A 22,142-nucleotide genomic window follows, 5' to 3' on the forward strand; every position below is an offset into this window, starting at 1 on the left:
GATTGGCTTCTTTCATTTAGTAATGTGCATTTAACGCTCCTCTGTGTCATGGCTTGATAGCTCGTTTCTTTTCAGTGCTGAATGATGTTTCATTATCTGGCCGGACCACAGGGTATTTATCCATTTACCTCCTGAAGGGCATCTTGACTGCTTCCGGGTTTGGGGCAGCTACCCTCTTGGGTGCCCAGTACACAAATGTCCTGAAGCGGTGGTACCCTCAGCACTGCATACTGATATGGGATTGCCTGCGAATCGATCCAGTCCACTGGGGTAGAGGGAAAGCCACTGAGGATTCTTCTGAGGGAGGTGTTCCGGCTTAATATAGAGCGGTGGTCTTCAGGCGAGGGCGACTGTGTCCCCGGGTGACATCTGGCCGTGATTGGAGTCAGTTTCAGTGGTCACGACTGGAGGCAGGCGGGTGCTCCCTCTTAGCGGGGGGAAGCCAGGGATACTGCTCAATATCCCGTCTTGCACAGCCCCTCCCCCACAACAAGGCTGACTTGAAAACCTCACTACTGGGAGGCCTGAGCACACCTTTCTGCAGTTTTAGCTTTAGAAATTAAAGTGCTCCACTGCCATCTAGTGCACATCCGGGGACGTTCAAGGGAATTGTGGAGCCATGGAAAGGCAGGCTAGGGATCCTGACCTGAAGCCCCTATCTGTGCTACACCCAGAAACAATTCCACGGGCGGCCAGTTCCAGGTTTAGTTAACTCAGCAGCACAGGGAGGTTGTGGGGAATAACTGTGGGGTACAAACGGGCATGAGGGACTTTTTGGGAAGATGAACTGTTCCGTACATCTTGGTGAAGGCTATCCAGTGTTTGTCAAAGCTCAGAACAGCACACTAAATGGAGAAAAGCATATCCCAAAGCCAGCTTTAAAAAATACAAACAGAAGAAGAAGACACATGGCCTTCTCAGGCTCCAAAGTCAAAAACGGCTGGCCCACTCTTGCCAACATGCCACTACTGTCTGATTCTTTGTAGGATGTTTGATTGGACATTTGCGGCTTGTACTGGTCTCCTCGCTACAATGTTAGAGAGAGTAGAGACCTTGCTGGCCTTGCGTGCTGCTGAACGGTCAGCCCTGGCCCAGCGGCCAGCACATAGGGGCTGGGCATTTCCCCTTCTTTTGGAACTTGGAATTAAATGAGAAATCGCGAATCAGATATAGATCATGATGTCGCTTCTAGTGCTCAAAACGCCACTGGTCAGATGGCCTGTACTTGCAGATTCCTAACACTTTGCCTTAGAGTCCTCCAGCCCGTGGAGGCTTGCTAAGGACAGGCTGCTTGGAAGGAGTGCCCAGAGGGGCTAAGCCACACAAGTCCAGTGTCTTCCTTCTGGCCTTACCAACTAAATAACTTCTTCTCTACCCTTGGAGATGGCTGGGGGAAACAAGACAGAAGCTGCCCTTTCCAACACACAGAAGTGAGTTGAGAGTGGCTTCCCTCTAGAGCATAGAGCAGAGCATTGGACAGACTATAAGGTGGCCCCATGCTCCCTTCATCCCGATGTTCATGTCCTTGTGGGGTCTCCTTCCCTTGAGTGTGAGCAGGACTTGTGACTTATAGCCAAATAGAATAGGGCAAAGTTGATGGGACCTTGCTTCTGTGGCGACATGAATTTATAAGTCTGTTTTGCAGAGGGACTCTCTCTCTTGCTAGCTTTGAAGAAGCAACCTGCCATATAGAGGGGGCGATATGGCAAGTAGCTGGGAATGCCCTCTGACAACCAGCAAGAAAAAAACTGAAGTTCTCCGTCCAACAGCCTGCAAACATATGAACACTTCTGGGAACGACTTGAATTTGGGAGAGGTTCCTTCCCCAGTTGAGTCCCAGATTAGACCACAGACCCACTGGACACATTCATTGTGGGTTCGTGAGACCCTGAGGCAGGGGATCCAGCTAAGCCACTCCTGGACTCTTAACCCATAGAAACTGTGTAGATAATGTGTTTTAAGCTGTTAAGTTTGTGAACAATATTGTGAACTGCCATAGATAACACAGGTAGGTACTTAATATTTGTGGAATGAATGTTCTAGCTGCTGGTGAGCTTTTCCAAAATTCTTCTTCTCAAACTGACCCTAAGAGGCAGGTACTATTTTCCTTATTTTACAGATAAGGGAACAAAGGCTGATGGAGGGTGACATTTGTCTAGTGTCATTTAGCAGAGTCAGGATTTCAACACGGATCTGAATAAAAAAGTTGTTGCCTTCACTCTTTGATCTCCCTTTTTGGTGGGAATTTTCCAAAGTGGGACATATCTATTGTCAGGAGAGACAGGGACAAGCAGTGCTCAAGAAACTCCATTAAACACAGAAGGCGGGCATTAGGTATTTTTAGCTATAAATAACATGATAGTCTTTAAAAAGACTGAAAGAGTAATGCTTTATTAGCTTTAACACACGCATTAGTGGTACTGCCTCACTGGGTCTGTAGGTCAGATAGTCATGTGTCCCATGTGATGTTCTGAAGACTCCAGTTTAGAAGGTGTCTCTGTGACACCCCTCCTCCATTCGTATCCCATAAACCTTGTCCCACTGGCCCAATATACAGCATGATGTACTGTGAACACTCCCAGAATGTGTTTAAAAAATATTCCTGGGGCAGCTAGGTGGCTCAGTTGGTTGAGCGTCCAACTCTTGATTTTGGCTCAGGTCATGATCCCGGGGTCATGAGACGGAGCCGCTTGGAATTCTCTCTCTGCTCCTTGCTCTCTTCCCCTCTCCCCTCGCATGGACTCTTTCTCTCTCAAAATGAATAAATAAACATTAAAAAAAGTATTCCTGCAAAGACACCACAGATTGAAGATAATGCTAACTGCATAAACCCAAGGAAACCACAGGGCTTACGTTTCTCCTATGCCTGGCAAAAACTTTTCGTCAGCCATATTACAGGGGTGAGAGGAGGCAGGCCAATCACCATCTGATTTGAGCTGACAGGGAACAAGCCTAAAACATTTCCAGGTTTGAAAAATCATCCTTGGATTTGAAGACCAAATGGGTTGTAGATTGTGCTTAGGATAGAGCCTGGCACACAATAAGGACTATGTGTGTTAGGTATCATCATCATAGACTAGATAAATATGAGGAATAATAAAAAGAAGTACATATTGGTGAGAACCCCAAGAATTTCCCACTTTCCTAGGAAGAGACTGATTGTTCTGTAGCCATGGTAACAAGTAGCTACCCAACCAGGTGTAAACCCGTTAAATGGATCCAAGACAACTTGCCTCGGTGAACATGCTTTGACAAGCCAACCAAGACTCCCCTTAGCTTCTGAAATCCAGCCAATCAGGAAGGGTTCACTCTGGTAAACACACCTGTGAATGCTACATGTCAACTCACCCCAAAGGTCCACCAATCCCTGAACCCCATGCTCCCCCACATCCCTGCCTACATGAGATCAGCAGTCTGCTCTTCTCAGAGAGATGGTGGTAGACCAGTTCTTCACTACACTAAGCAATGCACTCGGTTTTGTGTTTAAGTTTAGATATTGATAGTCACACCTTCTTTGACTTTTGGATTGTGCTTCAATATTTTATTTTAACTCCAGCAGAATTGTATCACTAACATTTGGGGGCCACTTTGGGGACCTGTTTCCCCACTCTTCTCCTGGATCATATCTCCACTGCACAAGGCCACATGGTACTTATTCCCCAAATGCTCTCAATGTTTGATTTTCTCCATATGCTCTGAGTAGGACAGACATTTCATAGATACAGAAATCCTAGGACTTGAAGGTCACAGGCTATGTCAGAGGCAAATCCAACAGCCAAGATATATTGGACACACAAGAATAACTACCAGTGAGGGCTTTGTGAGAAACAGAAATCATATTCCATCTCCGAGAGGGAAGTCCTGGGCACAGCTTTCAATGTTCCTCCATCAGAATGCGTGTGGGTGGGGAGGGTTTTCGCATCTTCAGTTTTTCCACCAATACCGGTCATCTTCATCAAAAGAATACCAACCATCCCCAATTACAATGTGTGGCTTGAGTAGCTGCACCTCCTTCAGTAGCTTCCTTATTTGAGGAGGATATTGCCATTTCCACAGCCTGGTGAGGCAGAAGGGGGACATGTTACTCTGGGAATTTGCTTTTTTTTTTTTAAGTTTATTTTCAGAGAGACAGAGACAGTATGAATGGGGGAAAGGGCTGAGAGAGATGGGGAGAATCCCAAGAACCCACAGCTGGCAGCGCAGACCCTGACATGGGGCTCAAACTCATGAACCCTCAGATCGTGACCTGAAGTGAAACCAAGAGTCAGTCACTTAACTGACTGAGCCATTCAGGCACTCCAGGGAATTTGTTTCTGACCCTTCTTTCTTTAAAGTTCCCAGAAACCCCACTAAGGATTTGAAACCTCTTTTTGTACTCTTGAGGAGAAACAGAAGGTTCCCCATAGAACAAGAGTAAATCCCTACGTGGAAAGGCACTCTTCAATGTGTTAGATGCTACACTGAGCTTTTAGAGGCATCTGCCCTTTGCCATGATCCTAAGAGTCAGGCATGATTATTCATCCATCCACAAACTCCTTGAGAACCTATTATGAGCCAGGTCCTATTATAGGGCTTGGGGACATAGTAATGAACAAAGCAAAGTCCCCACCCTTGTGAAGCTTGTATCTTCTAGGACAGGAGAGAGAAATAGGTGTTCAAATAGATACAGAGCAGCTTCCCCATTTTGCAGATAGGGAAACAGGTTCCTGAAATGTCCACTAGGAAAATCTAGGTCTGGCTCTTTTATGCTAAGTCCCAAGGTCACAAGCTGAGCTTGTCCAAGCCTACACTACTACTACTTATTTTTTTCCTTAAGTTTATTTATTTGTTTAATTTTGATTGGAGCATTGAGTCCATTGACGTTTAGAGTGAGTACTGAAAGATATGAATTTATTGCCATTATGTTGCCGTAGAGTTGGAGTTTCTGGTGGTGTAGAGTTGGAGTTTCTGGTGGTGTTTTCTGATCCTTTCTAGTCTTTGTTGCTTTTGGTCTTTTACTCTTTCCCTCTTTCTCGCTCTCTCTCTCCCTCTTTCATCTTTTTTCCCTTCAGAGAGTCCCCCTTAAAATTTCTTGCAAGGCTGGTTTAGTGCTCATGAACTCCTTTAATTTGTGTTTGTCTGGGAAACTTTATCTCTCCTTCTATTTTGAATGACAGCCTTTCTGGATAAAGAATTCTTGGCTGCATATTTTTCTGATTCAGCACGTTGAATATATCCTGCCACTCCTTTCTGACCTGCCAAGTTTCTGTGGATAGGTCTGCTGCAAGCCTGATCTGTCTTCCTTGTAGGTTAAGGACTTTTTTTCCCTTGCTGCTTTCACGATTCTTTCCTTGACTGAGTATTTTGTGAATTTGACTATGATATGCCTTGTGGATGGTTGGTTTTTGTTCAGTCTAATGGGAGTCCTCTGTGCTTCCTGGATTTTGATGTCTGTGTCTTTCCCCAGGTTAGGAAAGTTTTCTGCTATGATTTGCTCACATAACCCTTCTACCCGTATTTCTCTCTTCCTCTTCTGGGACCCTATGATTCTGATGTTGTTCCTTTTTAATGAGTAACTGATTTATCTAATTCTTAAATTGTGCTCTTTTGCCTTAATCTCCATCTTTCTTTCTGCTCCCTTATTCTTCCTAAGTTTGTCCTCTGTTGCTGATTTTCTGTTCTGCCTCATCCATCCTGGCCGCTGTGACACCCATTCAAGATTGCAGCTCAGTTATAGCATTTTTTATTTCATCCTGACTAGGTTTTAGCTCTGCAGAAAGGGATTTTAATATGTTTTCAACCCAGCTAGTATTCTTACTATTGTGATTCTAAATTCTGGTTCAGACATCTTGCTTGTATCTGTGTTAAACTCCTGGCTGTCATTTCTTCCTGTTCTTTCTTTTGGTGAATTCCTTCATTTCATCATTTTGAAGAAAGAAAAGGAATTAATAAGGTAAAAAAATTAAAAACAACACACAAAAAAATCAAATAAAGGATGCTTAGATCCTAGGTGTGTTCTCGTCTGGTTGTTGAAAGGAGCTTGATAGATTAGAGAAAAAAGGGAAAGATAAGAAAAAAAAGAAAATATTTGAAAATTTGAAAAAATGTATACAATGGGGAGTGCCTGGGTGGCTCAGTTAAGCATCTGACTTCGGCTCAGGTCATGATCTCACGGTTTGTATGTTCGAGCCCCGCATCAGGCTCTGTGCTGACAGCTCGGAGTCTGGAGCCTGCTTCAGATTCTGTGACTCCCTCTCATTCTCTCTCTGCCCCTCCCCTGCTCATGCTCTGTCTCTATCAAAAATAAATGTGAAAAAAAATTTAAAAAAAATGTATACAATGAAAGAGAATAAAATAAAATGATGGAAGTAAAAAAACAATTTGAAAATTTTACAAAAAAGTAAAAATATAGTAGAAAAAAGTTAAAGAAAAACTATTTTTAATAGAAATGGAAAATAAAAATAAATTTTTTCTCTTTCTGTATTGAAGAATAAGAAAAGAAAAAAAAATTGAATAGATGGACCAGCAAGCAGACTGAAATACGATTGAAATTACATCGGTTTCCCCTTGACGTTGAACTATGAAGCACTTTGTAGTCCATAAACTAAGCAGGTGGAGAGACTCGTGTTGTTCCTGAAGAGCGTGGTTGGCAGTTGGGTGGGGCTTAGTGTAACAGCCCGGTTCTCCACTAGATGGCGCTGCTTAGCTTACTGGGGTGGATGTTGCCGCGCACCTAGGCGTGTGCGCGCATGCGCGGGAGGGGCGAAAATGGCGTCACCCAGGTAGCGGGTCTCTGGTATGGAAGTTCTGTTCTCTCTGGCCAGTGATCGCGCAGTCATCCTCTGTGTCCGGCTTCCGTCCACCCCCCGCTTCCACACTGTCTGTGAGCAAGCTGTCAGGTTGCCAGGCGGCTCCTCCCTCCTGAATTTTATCTCAGATGCGGCTGTTTCCGGCTGTCACTTCTGAGGGACTGCAGCTTTGTTCCGCTCAGACCTGCGGGAGGGTCTCACCGAGCAATGGCTGGTGCCTGCCGCCCCCAGGAACCTTCTCGAGACTGTGCTGCTGCCGACGCCCAGAGACCGCGGCCGGGTGCCAGCCCGCCCCAGAAAAAGTTCACGCGGGCGTGTAGCAGCAGCATTTTGGGGATTCTGGAAAATCACAACTCACATCTGGCGCCAGGCTTCACCCCCAACGGCCCTGTTCCAGCACCAGCGAATGTGGTTGTTTTCCGGGATCCGCTGGGACCTTTGCCCGTGGGGATTCCTCCCAGAAGGGGAACCGCCTCCCGTGTGGCCCGAAGACCTCGCTCTCTGCTCCTGGGGATTCGCCCCTCCCATCAGAGCTCCACCAGGTATGCAGCTGCGGAGCTTTGGACTCTGCGCTCCCCCTGTTTACAGAGTTTAATGGAATTTAAACCCTCTCCTTCTCCTTTCTCCCTTTTTTGTTCAGCCCCTTACGCATACTTTCTTTTCTCTCCAGCCGCTTTCGGGCGTTGGGGGTGGGGGGATGCTTCCTGTACTCTCCCCACGACTCCGTCCTGTCTCCGCAAGCACAAACAGCCCCCTTCCCTCTGTGACTTTCTCCCCCAGTTCAGCTCTCCCCGCCGCGTACCTGTTGAATTCTGTGGTTCAGGCTGTGCAGATTGTTGTGTTAATCCTCAGATCAGTTTTCTAGGTGTGCAGGATGGTTGATCTGGCTGTATTTCAGGGTTGCACAAAAACCTTCCATCCTGTTCCGCCATCTTGGCCCCCTCCAAGGCCACCCTGCTTTTTGAGTAACTGATACAAGTATGCTCTTTTCCAACCCAGTCTTCCGCCTTTTCTGCTCATTTGCTGAAAAGATCCCTGTAACAGTTCCTGGCCACGTGGAGATTTCCAAATCCACTCAGCCAAGCCTCTCAATCTTCCCCCTCAGATCCCACACGATAAGCCTTGCGTTCTTTCTGGTTACACCCATATGCCAACACGTGACCCCTGCATAAACCCAGCCGCTGCAATCTGGGCCATTACAGGAACCGACAGGGTCTCAGTTGGGCAGTTTTCTACCGATACAAATACAGGACAACCAGCCTCAATGGGTTGTCCATCTTAACTGTTTTTCAGTGTACATTTTAGTGGCATTAAACTGGACCCACACTGTTGTGCAGCCATCTCCACGTGTAGCCTCGTAACTTTTCATCTTCCCCAGCTACAACCCCATGCCCGTTAAACACCAACTTCCCATCCATCTCCCCCAGCCTCTGGCAGCAGCCCCTACTTTTTGTCTCTATGGATTTGACTCCTCTCGGGACCTCACTTAAGTAGAGTCACACAGTGTTTGTCTTTTTGCATCGGACTTATTTCATTCAGCATAATGTCCTTAAGGTTCGTCCATGCGGTAATGTGTGTCACAATTTCCTTACACTTTAATGCTGAATTTTATTCCATTGTGTGGCTATACCACAGTTCATTTGCTCATTCACCTGTCAACGGATGCCTGGGTTGCTTCTGCCCTTTGACTGTTGTGAATAATGCTGCTATAAATGCGGGTGTACAAATAATTCTTCTAGATCCTGGTTTCAATTCTTTTGGATATGTACCCAGAGCTATAATTGTTGGCTCATCTAGCAATTATATTGTTAGTTTTTTAAGGATAAACATCTTATTTATATGTTGTCTCTCCACTGTTTCTAAACCCATCCAAAAGTAAGCCCTGTGAAATCAGGCACCTTGCCTCTATGTCTGTGTCCCTGTATCCCCAGCACTGTGCCTGGAACACAGTGGGCACTTAGTGGTTGAATAAATATCTGGTTTCTGAGCCACAATCTCAACTTCTGGGGTAAAGTGTTTGTCCACCAACTAGCATGCCTGTAGTACAAGGAGGTTTGTATCTCAGAAGACAATGCCAGGGACTTACCCAATTATTTGTAGATTAGATGTGGGTTGTGCAAAGGCTGGACATAACTTCATCATTCCTGCAGGGCTGAAATTGTTCCGCATCAGATTTAGGCTGGTCAGGCGCTGGCTGCAGAGGAGGGCCGAAGCGAGTGCCTCACAGCAGTCTGAAGTCAGTCCACATGCCTCCAACCTGCAAAGCCAACATGCCAAGAAATGCCTCCAAAGATTAGTGACTGATCCTTCAACCCATCTGACTTTCACATCAATGTTTAAAACTGAGTTGTGGGCACTACCTGTAGAAGTTTCTGGTTCAGCAGTTCTGGGCAGGAACCTGAACATTTGCTTAGTTTTTTTTTTTAATTTTAATTTTTTATTTTAAGGAGAGAGAGCAGGGGAGAGGGGCGGATGGATGGAGAGGGAGAGGGAGAGGGGGAGAGAGAGAGAGAGAGAGAAAGAGAGAGAGAGAGAATATGAATGAATGGATCTCAAGCAGGCTTCATGGAGCCCAAAGTGGGACTTGATCCCACAACCCTGGGATCATGACCTGAGCCAAAATCAAGAGTCAGATGCTCAACCAACTGAGCCACCCAAGGCCCCCAACCTGTCCCAATGTTTGCATTTCTAATGAGTTCCCAGGTGATGATGCTGCCATTGTTGCTGGTTCTGGTGGTAAGAATCCCTGAGTGACTTAATTATAGTTGTGGAAAGAATGAAAGATAAAGGTTGAGAGCATCTGTCACCAGGGAACCAAACAAGACACATGGAGAAAAACTTGCTGAGGAACTGACATTTCATGTGAGACTCAAGAGACAAGAAGTAAGCCCAGTGAATGGGGGCAGGAAGCAGCAACAGAGCTTAGGACACTGCACAGCCCTTGTGGAAGGAAGGGGTGGGACATGTCTGAGACATGGAGAGTCGACCAGATGGCCAGAGGGGAGCCAGAGGCAGTGGCGTGAGAGGAGGCTGGACATTTTAGGTCATATTAAGGATTTAGGATTTTATCCTAAGAGCAGTGGAGAGCCAAATGGCATTGTTGGATGTAAATATGGTATGGTGACCATGTTCTCACATGTTGGAGATGCATATTGAGGTATTTAGAGGTACAATGACAAACCCTGTAACTCGCCAGAGCAAAATATTGATGATTGTTTAAATTGGATGGTGAGCATACAGTTTTTCATGTCCCAATCATTCTAGGTTTGGCGTGTTTGGGAATTTTTTGTGATAGAGTAAAAAGTCTGTGGCATGGAGCTCAAGTAGTTTTAGCTGCCTGTAGTTAGATGGTGAGGTGGGATTGAATAAGGCTTATTATTGGTTTTGCTTCTGAAATTATATCTAAGCATTTATGAAAACAAAATCTCTAGTGGGGTGTCTGTGGAAGGAGACAAGGGGAGGTAATTCTGTGATAGTATAAGGCACTTCGTAGATGCTTCTTGGATTCCCAATGTGAGCAAAGTTACCCTCTGATAGAGGTAGGGATTCCTCCTTTACTGTTTATAAAGAAGGGAATGTGGGTGCAGATATTAACTGCTTTCATGGTGGAGAGTCTAGGACTTTCCTATGAAGTAGCTTTATGCTGATTTGAAGGGGGTGATGTCATCTCTTAAGCACCAGGAAGAACAAAGCAAATTCAAGTGGAATCAAGAGAGAACACCGTCTTTGTTCAAGCAACTTCAGGCTCAGGTCCCCATTTCTCTTCACCCAGCCCTCAAACAGGTGGCCCCAGGAGCTCACCCAAGCCTCCTCAGAGAAGCCTTCTTGTGCTTTAGTCCCTCGCACAGCTCTACGATGCCATGATCACCCAGGGCGTTGGCGGCAAGATCCAGGCTCTTCAGGTATTTGCTCCTCGAGATCACCTGGGACAGATTCTTGCAGCAGGTGGCAGTGAGATGACACTTAACCAGTCTGCAAGAAGACAGTCCGTGTAATTTGAGGAGAGAGTGCTTCAAGGGGATGATGCCCAGAAACATCAGTGGGGCGTTTCCTTTACTCTTTCCTAACTGGTAACCTTTCTGTTCATCCCTGGTAATGTTTTCGACTGTGCAAAATCCACTAGTTCATGTGCAGAGGGAGATAGTGGCAGGTGGGGAAAGTATGTGATGTGGCTGGAGGTATCTTTGGAAAAAAAGAAACAAGCACATCAGAGCTTGCTTCCCACCTGGAGATGGGTAAGGATTCTCCCTGGTGGATGAGAAGAAAGAGACAGAAAAAAAAAAAAAAAAAACAACCCACAAGAGGGAAGTTGGTAGAGTCCGTGACAAAGGACAGAACCCTGAGGGAGCGAGAAAAGATGACAGAGGACAGAAGCTACTGAAATGCGAGTTAGGTTTGGGGTCTGAAAGGAGAGGCGTCTTGTGCTTCTGTTCCCAGTAGGAATGATGAAGGTGGGAGTCGAGAGAGCCCCTGCAGTAAGGACCGGCTGACTCATCTGAGCAGAAATGATGGGAACAGCTTCACTGTCTCCTATTTTCATTTTAAAATGAACGATCCCGTCGGGGATGAGAGAGTCCTTCTTCATGAGGCATTCACACCAAGAATGAGCAAGAACACGGTTGTTAGGGCCCACACCTGCAGATCAGGTGGGAATGACCAGGTCTTGGATATCAGCATGGATAAATGATGAGGTGAGGACCAGATAACCCCCCAGCACATAAATGTAATCCCAAAGAGATGTCATCTCCAATTGATTAAGCTTTAGTTTCTACTCCATACAAAAGTAGGGCTTGATATGCCAATTTCATGAAAACAAACGTAAGAATTAATGCTTGGGGGGGGGGCGGAACTCTGATTTGTGGGTTATGATCTCTATCCAATTCCTCTCTATTATGTATTATTGGAGAGGAAGAGGTCTTAAAAATGGTCTTACTTTTTGGTTCATTAATTCTATTTTTGTAATTGAAGAGAAGGTGCTACCAATTACATAAAGATTTGCAAGGTACATATGACTAAAACATTGGCCATAAGCTCAGTGTCTAGCTTTAGGGGATTTTTTTAAAGGTATCATGCCTCCTTAAATGGAATACTTAGCTACTACTATGGTCTGCAGATCCTTGGGGGACAGAATGTGAGACCAAAGGCAAGATTTTGGCTCCTTGGGAGTTCTGGTTTCCCCTGGGAATGATTGGTAGGGGAGCTACATGAGACTTCACATGCAAAATATATAGAGCCCTGTGCCTGCCACGTGGGCAAGAAAGCCTCCAGTGGTAACTGCTGAGATCCTTTCTTTGTAACACTAAATGCTATTTATGCATCTGGGAGGAATTTGCCAAAGGAGTAACAGCGCTTACTGCTTGGTTATGAATTGGGGATTTATCTCCTCTCATTGAGACCTTTTAACTTTCCTGTAGTCTGTTTAAGGATGGAATACTCTTATTAAATAGAAACGTTCCAGTAAAAGGGAGTGAAAAGGTATCGAGAGAGAGAGAGCCCCTCCGTTTTCGCCCTACATACAGAACGAACAGCAGAAGTCTCCTTTTCTTAGGACAAAAAGAAGTCCTCTGAGAAGTGAACAGGTTTTAGAAACCAAGGGCGACCTAAGCTGCAAAGATCCTGTCTTGGGGCTTCTGTTTGGACTCATCTCTCCGTCCTTCCCACACTCACTGTAGTGTACCCCAGAACACATGAGCATCTGGTTGACCCCAGAACTGATTTTTGGTACCAGTCTTCCTGCTCACATCTCTTGACTTTCTAGGAACCCCAGGCCCCAATATGGTAGAGTTGGCCCCCAACAACCATTGAAACTTACTCCAGGTCCTGGAGGCGACAAGATGGCTCCATCATGACCTCACACAGAAGGTTCACCCCGTCATCTTCCAAGGGGTTCATGCTGAGGCTCAGGTGTGTCAGATGTCTGTTGCCCATAAGTGCAAATGCAAGAAAGCCACAGCCAGCGACATCCAGGTTACATTCTTTTAGTCTGCAGGGAACACACAAGGGAGAGAGGAAGGCGTACTCAGGACTTGGGGTAACCTTGGGGAGGCAACTTCTGTTGGCCCCAATTTATTCCTGCTTTGGGAGGGGGATATTTATGGGGGTACTTAAGAACCTTTCAGCTTGCTCTGGAAAACAGTATGGAGGTTCCTTGGAAAGTTAAAAATAGGACTACCCTACAACCCAGAAATTGTACCTCTGGGTATTTACCCAAAGGATACAAAAATATAGATTTGAAGGGGCACATACACCCCAATGTTTATAGAAGCTCTATCAACAATAGACAAAGTACAGAAAGGGCCCAAATGTCCATTGGCTAATGAATGGATAAAGAAGATGTGGTATATACATACAGTGGAATATTACACAGCCACTAAAAGGATGAAATCTTGCCATTTGTAACAACATGGATGGAACAATATTATGCTAAGTGAAATAAGTCAGTCAGAGAAAGACAAATTCATATAATCTCACTCGTATGTGGAATTTAGGAAACAAAACAGATAAGCATATGGGAAGGGGACAAAAGGGAAATAAACCACAAAAGACTAACGATAGCCAAGAAACTGAGGGTTGATGGAGGGGTATTGGTTGGGGGGATGGGCTAGATGGGTGTGATGGGGATTAAAGAGGGCACTTGTGATGAGCCCTGGGTGTTGTATGTAAGTGATGAATCACTGAATTCTATTGCTGAAAACAAAATTATGCTGCATGTTAAGGGACTAGAATTTAAGTAAAAGCTTGATGCCCGGTATGATGCACGTTCTGGATGCCGTTCAAGATCCCCTGTTTTTAATTTTCCTTCACACTCAATGTGTTAGTTTCCTATTGCTGTTATAACATATCAGCACAGTATTAGTGGCTTAAAACACACATTTATGATCATGTGGTTCTGGAGTTCAGAGTCTCACTGGAGCAAACTCAAGGTGTCTGTAGAGCTGTGTGCCTTCTGGAGGCTCGAGGGGATAATCTTTGCTCCTTGCCTTTTCTAACCTCTATAGGCTGCCCGTATTCTTTACTCCCAGTCTCCAGTCAGCAGTTACATCCTCTGGCCTTTGTTACCACATCTCTTCTCCTCTTCTCTCTTATAAAATCCCCTTTGAGGGGCACCTGGGTGGTTTAGTCAGTGGAGCATCTGACTTCAGCTTGGGTCATGATCTCGCGGTTCGTGGGTTCTAGCCCTGTGTCGGGCTCTGTGTTGACAGCTCAGAGCCTAGATCCTGCTTTGGATTCTGTGTCTCCCTCTCTGTCTGCCCACCCCCGCCCCTGACATTTGTGCTCTGTCTCTGTCTCTCAAAAATAAATAAACGTAAAAAAATTTTTTTTAAAACCTCTTTGTTAATATTAGGGCTGCACAGAGAATCCTAGACCATTCCCCATCTCGAGATCCTTAACTTAATTGCACCTGCAAAGTCCTTTTTGCCATGTGAGTTTATGTATTTACAGGGGTTAGGACACCGACATCTGGGGGGGAGGGGCACTATTCTGTCTACTATACTCAATATCCCATCACTACTTAGAACTCACTCTAAGAGACATGAACATTAAAGTTATATTCTTTAACAGAATTTATGGCTACAGGTACACCATCAGCCTAGATCAGTTTTTTGCTTTTACAGAGTTATTGGTGAACTGATTGGTCAACGGGGTGAGATGGCATAAAACAAAATGACCCCAGCAAGGCAAACTGATGGTATGGAACAGGTGTAACAAAACCCTTTCGTTCTCACTCCCACACCAAAGATGGAGGCTAGAAGAGTAATTTGGCAACACGGGGTGGCAGTTTTTAAAGCAGTTACTGAGACATCTTCTTGTAACCCAGCTAGAGTACACAGCATCGCCTGACTGTGTGCGGGTCCCTCCCTGGAGCCGAGGAACGCTGCCTCTGTGGCTCTCAACCCTGTGCCACCATTACCATCGTCTAAACATCTCCCTTATCCAGCTCTCCCTACCAGAATCTAAGCTCTGTGAACCTAGAGAACACATTTATCGTCTCTGCGTCTCTAGCAACTAAGAGAGTTTATGAATGTGGCCGAGCCTCATTATTCTTGGATTCTGTGTTTGCAAATTTGCCCGCTCAAAGTTATTTGCTACCCTGAAAACCCCTAAGCACGGTGCTCACGGTCCTTCACGGACACGCGTGCACGTGCAGAGCAGAGAAAGTTTTGAGCTGCCCAAGGCACCCGCTCCCAGCTGAGGCTGAACTCATTTCAAATTCATCATAAACAAGTATCCTTTTCACTCAGTGCCACGTTTTTTCGTGTTTTTGTGGCTTTTGTTGTTTAAAATGCAGTGGTAATGTCTAGTGCTGAAGTGCTGCCCACTGTGTCCACGCACAAGAAGGCTGTGCTTGTGAGTGGAGAAAATAGCTTCCTCCAGGCATGAGTGATGGCCCTGTTGGCCCTGAGCTCAATGCTAACGAATCAACAATATGCATTAAACAAGGGGTCTTTAAACAGAAACGCACAAAGCAAGGTTAGGCACTGATCGACTGGTAGAGGAAAACGTGACCAGAGGCACCCAGGAACCTAACCCCATGTTTCCCATGGGAGCAACGGTTCTGTGTTTATGGTGACTTTTCAGAACGTGACTGTGGTGACAGTAAGGAGAATTGCCTGCCTTTGGGTGAATGATGATTTCCCACTGAAAGAAAACAGAGGCAGAAATGGAATGTTCCACGGAAGGAGGAAGTCGGGGTGCGGGACAGGACACAGCCCTTATAAGTTCCTTTCATCATGACAACAGTGTTCCCCTCTGCTTTGTGTTCGGCAGGTGATACGTGCTGCTTGTAATAAAACAGTGCATCTCCCAGGGAAGGGAGTCGGACTCACATCAGCCTCTGTAGCCCACAGTTGGGGGATTTGATGGCTCGACACAACAGATTCATGCCTGCGCTCCCCAGGCTGTTGCTGGACAGGCACAGGTGTGTCAAACTCTGGCCGCTGGTGAGGCCTGAGGCCAGGTCCTGGCAGTCGGCAGCTGTGAGGCCACAGTTCCCCAGTCTGCAAGGAGAGAGCCCCCCAGAAGGGAATGGTGAGGTTGTTCAAGTTCCATCCCTCCCTCCCTGGCAAGGAGGGGAAGGAGAGGTCACCCCCGTGGCTGGCGTGCCCCTGCCGCTATAGGGCGACATCACATTATATCTGCATTTAACTTGCAAAGTCAACGCCACTTAAATGATGTGGGTGACTAGATCTGCCGTGAGCCCCAACGGGAAACACACGGGCGATGCCAGCCGCTCTCCGTCCAGTTGTTTTGCTCCTCGCACGTACTGCGGTGGGAGGTGTTGCTGGATTAGTGACCTTCCTGTTTGGAAGCTGACCTTCCTATCCCATTGGTTTCTCAAAGCTTCATAGGCAGGAGTACTTGCAGAGAAGAGTTTAATGGTGCTTCTGGCAGGGGCTCGTGATGAAGTTAGATAAGTTAACCCCTCTAAGGTGCTCAGAGCTGTGCATACAGCAAGCACTTACTCCATATTATTGACAGTGATTTATTTCGATGAAGAAATGCTATGTGGGTTGGATTAGAAGGGGGTCAGGATATGTAAGCCTGAAATATGCCACTTTGGCATAAGGATGATCTTGAACTGAGAGCATCTGGGAAAAAGCAGAGACAGGAAGAGCTCTCTGCTCTCCCTCACCTGCCTAAAAACAGGGCACGAATTTCCCTTGTGCATGCGTCCCTCCTCTTCGATTCCAGAAAGAGAAGGACACTGGTCACCAAAGATGGGCATGACATTGAGGTGACTTCTCCTATAAACTTTATCTACCGTTAGGTCCCCCCATATACTTCTTAGTCACCTACCCACAATTTATCAGTTCCTAGAAGCTCCATACCCCTTTTATCTAGTTACTCTTCCACTATTTATCATATGTTATTATAATGATATATAAGCTCAAGTCTGCCCGCTCCTTTGGGTTCCTCACATCTTTTCTGTGAAGCCCCCAGGCACATTCAAAAAGAAGTACCACCAATAAAACTGGTCGGTACTTTCCCCTGTCAATCATCAGTTTAATTTGCAGACCTCAGACATAGCACCCAAGAGGATAGAGGTAAAGTTTTTTTCCCCCTCCCTTACAGACCGAGGAAGAGAAGACGTGTTGGCTTCTCATGTGATTCTCTGCCCCCACCCCCCCACCCCGAATCCCACTCAGGACTTTGAAGGGTAGTTTGTGCCACTTAGTTTTCCTTTTTTTGGTACGACTTTAGCCACCAAACTCCCCATGAAAGAGGGAGGTTATTGCCACGGCATGCTTTGAGAGTGGTGAGGGAAACAACTTTGCCCAGATGGCAGGTCTTCGAGGGGGAAGTTTCCAAGTAATAGATTAGTCCCTTAGGTATCCAACCAGAGCTCATGTTCTGGCTTTGCCTTTTATTCCCCACGTGACCTTAGACAAGAGATTTCCCTTCTTCTGGATTCTCTTTTCCTTATCAGCAAATGGGATGAAAATAATTCCTCCCTGGCAGTTGTTTGTGAAGACGGGATTAATGAGAAGAGAACATCCAGCACAGAGGCTGGTGTTCAAAGACACCGTAGATGGTGGCTCCAGCCACAAGCCTAAGACTCTCCAGGATTTCGGCATGGGCGAAACTTGCCAGTAGGTTACACAGCATTGCTAACTCTAAGCTGAACACTGTATGTTAGTTCCCCAGAACTTACTTGTGTTTAACCAACCTCTCCCCTTTGGTCCCCAGCCAACAGCCCCTGGCAACCACCGTTCCACTCGCTGGTCCTATGAGCTTGGCCTCTCCCCTAGACTTTCATATTGGTTCAGAGTTTAGTGGCGAAGGCACGGATGTTATTTACTGGGTGTTTTTTTTTTTTTATCCTCAGTATTGGGGCACTCTCATGGGGTCACAACTACCATTCCAACCCTTGGCTTAGGCATCAGCTAATTCCTTCCCCATCGCTTGGACCGTCTCAGTTAAGAGGAAACAGCCCGGGTGAAAAGAAGTTCAACTCACATCAGCTTCTGCAGGGTGCACTGTGAGGCAATCAGGGCATGACAGAGGGGCTTTATGCCCTGGGCTGTCATCTTATTTCCTACCAGGCTCAGAGATTTTAGGCTGATGGACGTAAGAAGGATTTGGGAGATCACCATGCAACAGGTGGGGGTTAATCCACAGTGATCCAACCTGCAGAAACAGGCAACATGAAACACAGTCTCGTCTCTGCCCATAAAGCAACCCGTTTCCCTGCATGCCAGCCACGCTGGCCTTTTTGCTGATTTTTGGACACTGTTTGCTCCAGACTCAGGGTCTGAGCATTTGCTATTTCTTCTGCTTGCAACATCCCCCCACCCCCACCTCCAACCCCACGTCTTTATGTGGTTCAGTTTTTCCATTCGGGTCTCTTGAATGTGACCTCTTCTGAGTAAGCCAGTCTCCCAACTTTACTTACCTGTGCCTGCCCCACCCCGCCCAACCTGGCCACCCCTCTCTCCAGCATTCTTTTATGCAGATCAATGATCGCCAGCCAATGTTTTATACGTTTGCACTTAAAAAAACGTTGAAATACATCTGACACGTAACATTGGGTAAGTTTAAGGCATAAACATGCTGATTTGAAACATTTATGTACTGCAGTAGGATTGCCATTGTAAGCATTAGTGAGCACCATTATTTCTTTTTTGGGGGTGGGAATGATTCAGATCTAGTATCTTTGCAGTTTTGATGTTTGTAATACAACCTTGCTGTCTATGATTATTACACTGTGCGTTAGGTCTATAGGACCTATTTGTGTACAGCTTTGCAAGTTTGCTCCCTCAGCGTCTCATAAGCATCCCAAGTAGCGGTGTCTTTTGACCAAGTTAATCTAATCCACAAAACACACGCCCAGGATTTACAAAACTGTGGTACCAGCCCCCAAACTGGAAATGAACAGAACGTCCCCGGGTAGTTGAATGGTTACCTAACTGTTCTGTACCGTGCTACCAGATAGGAAGTACTCAGCACTAAAAAGGAACCAGCATGGATGCTGGATCGGGAAGAATTGGCTGATTGAAAACAGTCCAGTCACAGGGCAGTGACATACTGTACGATTACGGATGGTGTGGTTGCAAAAGGGAACGGGGTTGATGGCACTTCTGGATCTTGGGTACGGCGTGGTTTTACAAATCTGCACGTTTCACAAATTGACACAAAACGACATACACACGTTGGTCACTGTGTCAGCATCCTGGGTTTGACATCACACTGTTAGTTATGGAAGATACAACAATGAGAAATTGGCTCAAGGGTTCCTGTCGTCTAATTTTTTTAAAGTTTATTTATTTATTTTGAGGGAGACGGACACAGTGCACAAGCAGGGGAGGGTCAGAGAGAGGGAGACAAAGAATCCCAAGCAGGTTCCGCACTGTCAGCGCAGGCTCTGACTTGGGGCTTGGCCTCAACAATCACAGGATCGTGACCTGAGCTCAAGTTGAGCGCTCAACCAACCGAGTCATCCAGTTGCCCCAAATTGGATTATCTTTATGAAGCACTGAAAGTTACCTTTTTATTGTGGGGAAATATGCCTCACAAAGTTTGTACAGGTGTGTGGCATTAAGTACATCCACGGTGCTACACAAGCATCCACACCATCCACCTCCAGATCGTGCAGTCTTCCTACTAGTTTTGCAACTTGCTGTGAACAATTATTTAAAAAAAAAAAAAAAAAGCAGGGGCACCCGGATGGCTGTCAGTTCAGCGAATGACTCTTGGTTTCGGTTCAGGTCATGATCTCATGATTTGTGAGATCGAGCCCCACGGTGGGCCCTGTGCTACTGGCATGGAGCCTGCTTGGGATGTTCGTTCTCTCTCTCTCTCTCTCTCTCTCTCTCTCTCTCTCTCTCTCTCCCCCCTCCCTCCCTGCCTCCCTCCCTCCCTCTCTCTCTCTCTCTCTCTCCCTCTCGCTGCCCCTCCCCTGCTCACACTGTCTCTCTCAAAATAAATACACATTAAAAAAAAAAAAAAAAGGTAAAGACAACATTGGCAAAACCAAAATAAAAAAAGCAAAAGCCATCCCCAGAACTTACCTCAAAGACTCCAGCAAACAGTTTGGGTGTCTTAACGCTTTGCACGCCATCATGAGATCTTCTTCCCTCAGGTGGGTGCTTTCCAAGCTCAGGTATTTAATATTACGGTTGGAAATGAGAGTCGTCCAGAGATGACAAAGACCAAGGGTAACCTGTGTACCTTTAAATCTACCGAAGAGAGAAAAGACAACGATGCATCAGACATAAGTGACAGTTATAGCTCAATTTTCCCTTGTTCCTCTTCTTGTATTACAACTCTCTTATCTCTCACTATTTGCATTATTTTTTAATGTTTATTTTTGAAGAGAGAGACAGAGCATGAGCAGGGGAGGGGCAGAGAAAGAGGGAGACAGAGAATCGGAAGCAGGCTCCAGGCTCCAAGCTGTCAGCACAGAGCCTGACGTGGGGCTCGAACTCACGGACCAAGGGGTCATGACCTGAGCCGAAGTCAGACGCTCAACCGACTGAGCCACCCGGGTGCCCCTAATTTTAAAGATCAAAAAAAAATTTAATCTCTCCACCCCATGTGGGGCATAAACCCATAACCCTGAGATTAAGAGTCACACACTCCACTGACTGAGCCAGCCAGGTGCCCCTAATTTATTCAATTTTAAAGCAACAAATACTTGAGCGCCTGGGTAGCTCGGTTAGGTGACCGACTTTGGCTCAGGTCATGATCTTGAGGTTTGTGAGTTTGAGCCCTGCATCGGTCTCTGTGCTGACAGCTCAGAGCCTGGAGCCTGCTTCAGATTCTGTGTCTCCCCCTCTGTCTACCCCTCCCCTGCTCATGCTCTGTGTCTCTCTGTCTCTCAATAATAAATAAGCGTTAAAAAAAATTTTAAAGCAACAAATACTTGAACCTCTATGATGCAGCAGGCAGTGGGCACCGTATTAAATGATGCTAATATTGCACGTTCTCACGGAGCTTAATCTCGTGGGGGGACACTCAGTGAAGAGCTGAACAAGACAGCTATGCTGAAGAATGAAATTCAGGACGGTCCATTGAGAACAGAGCTACAGGGGCACCTGGCTGACTCAGTAGCCGGGAACACGTGACTCTTGATCTTGGGGTTGTGCGTTCAAGGCCCACGCTGAGTGTAGAGGGCACTTAAAAATAAAATCTTAAAAAAAAATACCAACAGAACTGCAAACAGATATGATCAAGTTCAAGCTGACAGAGAAGTCATATGTCGCAAAAAGGAGTCTAAGGTGATAACTGTTTGGTTTAAAAAAAGTCATTTGCCAATATATGCATATAGTTGCATGGAAAGTTCAGGAGATGTGAAAGTAGTTAATTAGAGAAATAGGAGAGGTGGCAAAGGATTTACCTAAGACCCTTGTAGTGCCTGAATCCCGTTACCATTTCGATGCATTCCTGCTGAATTACAGATATCGTGATGACAGGAACTCTAGGACATCACGGGCAAGAGCGGAGAGCAGGGACTGCTTAGCGGGAAGGAGTGTCCAGGGAAAATGCTAAGATAAAGCTGGCAGAGGAGTCTGGCATAGGACGGAGGTGAACAGGGCACTGTCAGTACTCTGGCATCGCCTGCCTCCCTGGCACAGCCCAGCTTAAGGAAACTACTTAGGGAGGGGATAGAGGCAAGAAGGGGAAAATGTTTGCGTGGAGAAGTTGACTTGCTCCGGTCTGGGGGTCACCTGTGCTTTGCTTGGAGGGAAGAGTCTGGAATAGACTCTGTCCGCAGTAGAACTAGCATTGTCGTCTCGTGCCCCAGGTGCTTGGTGAGCACCCTGGGGTCTACCACAGACCCAGGAACCTACGAGCTGTTCAAATATTTGTTACCTTATTAACAAACGTAAAAGCATTAAGAACTGATGGAAAGCCTCTCTGATCTTCCTCTACCCACTTGCCTGAAATGAGCTCCCCTCACCTTTCCCCCTAGTAACCAACTCCTATTCATCCTTCAATACCCAGGCTGAGTGAATCTGCCTGACAGGGTCTCTAGTTACTCCCCCCTTGTGTGCTTCTGGTGACCCGGTTCCTGTAACTTCTGCAGGACTTATCCTCTCTGATTACATTCTTAGATTGGTCTTTTCTCATAGGTGGGAGAGGAGAGCTGTGACACAGCCACGCCAAGGGGCATGGACCCTTACATGAGATTCTGTATTTTACAGGTTGGCTGCCTCAGCGTGGCACAGAGGGTCTTCATGGCCCCTTCACTCAGGATGCTGCCACTCAGGTCGAGCTGCCGCAGGCTTGGGTGGGTGCTGAGCACGAAGCAGAGGTCTCCCCACCACTCATCAGCAAGGCGCCTCGCCGGCTTCCTACGTTGGAGAAGGAAAGAAGCATTTGCTTCCACGGGATGGAGTTTAGCGCGAGCAG

At 46.3% G+C, this 22,142-nt stretch overlaps 1 protein-coding gene across 1 annotated transcript in view; it reads right to left on the bottom strand.

Annotated features, from left to right (window-relative positions):
• Window positions 1-3,535: 3,535 nt before the first annotated feature.
• NLRP5 (NLR family pyrin domain containing 5) overlaps window positions 3,536-22,142 on the bottom strand; it is a 40,881-nt gene continuing 22,274 nt past the window's right edge. The window contains exons 7-14 of the mRNA XM_042969987.1: window positions 21,914-22,084; window positions 19,799-19,966; window positions 17,748-17,918; window positions 15,617-15,787; window positions 12,601-12,771; window positions 10,590-10,760; window positions 8,875-9,045; window positions 3,536-4,057 (exon numbers count right to left, since the gene is read on the bottom strand). Coding sequence (XP_042825921.1) covers window positions 3,925-4,057; window positions 8,875-9,045; window positions 10,590-10,760; window positions 12,601-12,771; window positions 15,617-15,787; window positions 17,748-17,918; window positions 19,799-19,966; window positions 21,914-22,084 — 1,327 coding nt within the window. The 3' untranslated portion in view covers window positions 3,536-3,924. The remainder of the gene's footprint in view (window positions 4,058-8,874; window positions 9,046-10,589; window positions 10,761-12,600; window positions 12,772-15,616; window positions 15,788-17,747; window positions 17,919-19,798; window positions 19,967-21,913; window positions 22,085-22,142) is intronic.

This window comes from Panthera tigris, chromosome E2 (genome assembly GCF_018350195.1).
Source record: "Panthera tigris isolate Pti1 chromosome E2, P.tigris_Pti1_mat1.1, whole genome shotgun sequence".
NCBI classification, from domain to species: domain Eukaryota; kingdom Metazoa; phylum Chordata; class Mammalia; order Carnivora; family Felidae; genus Panthera; species Panthera tigris.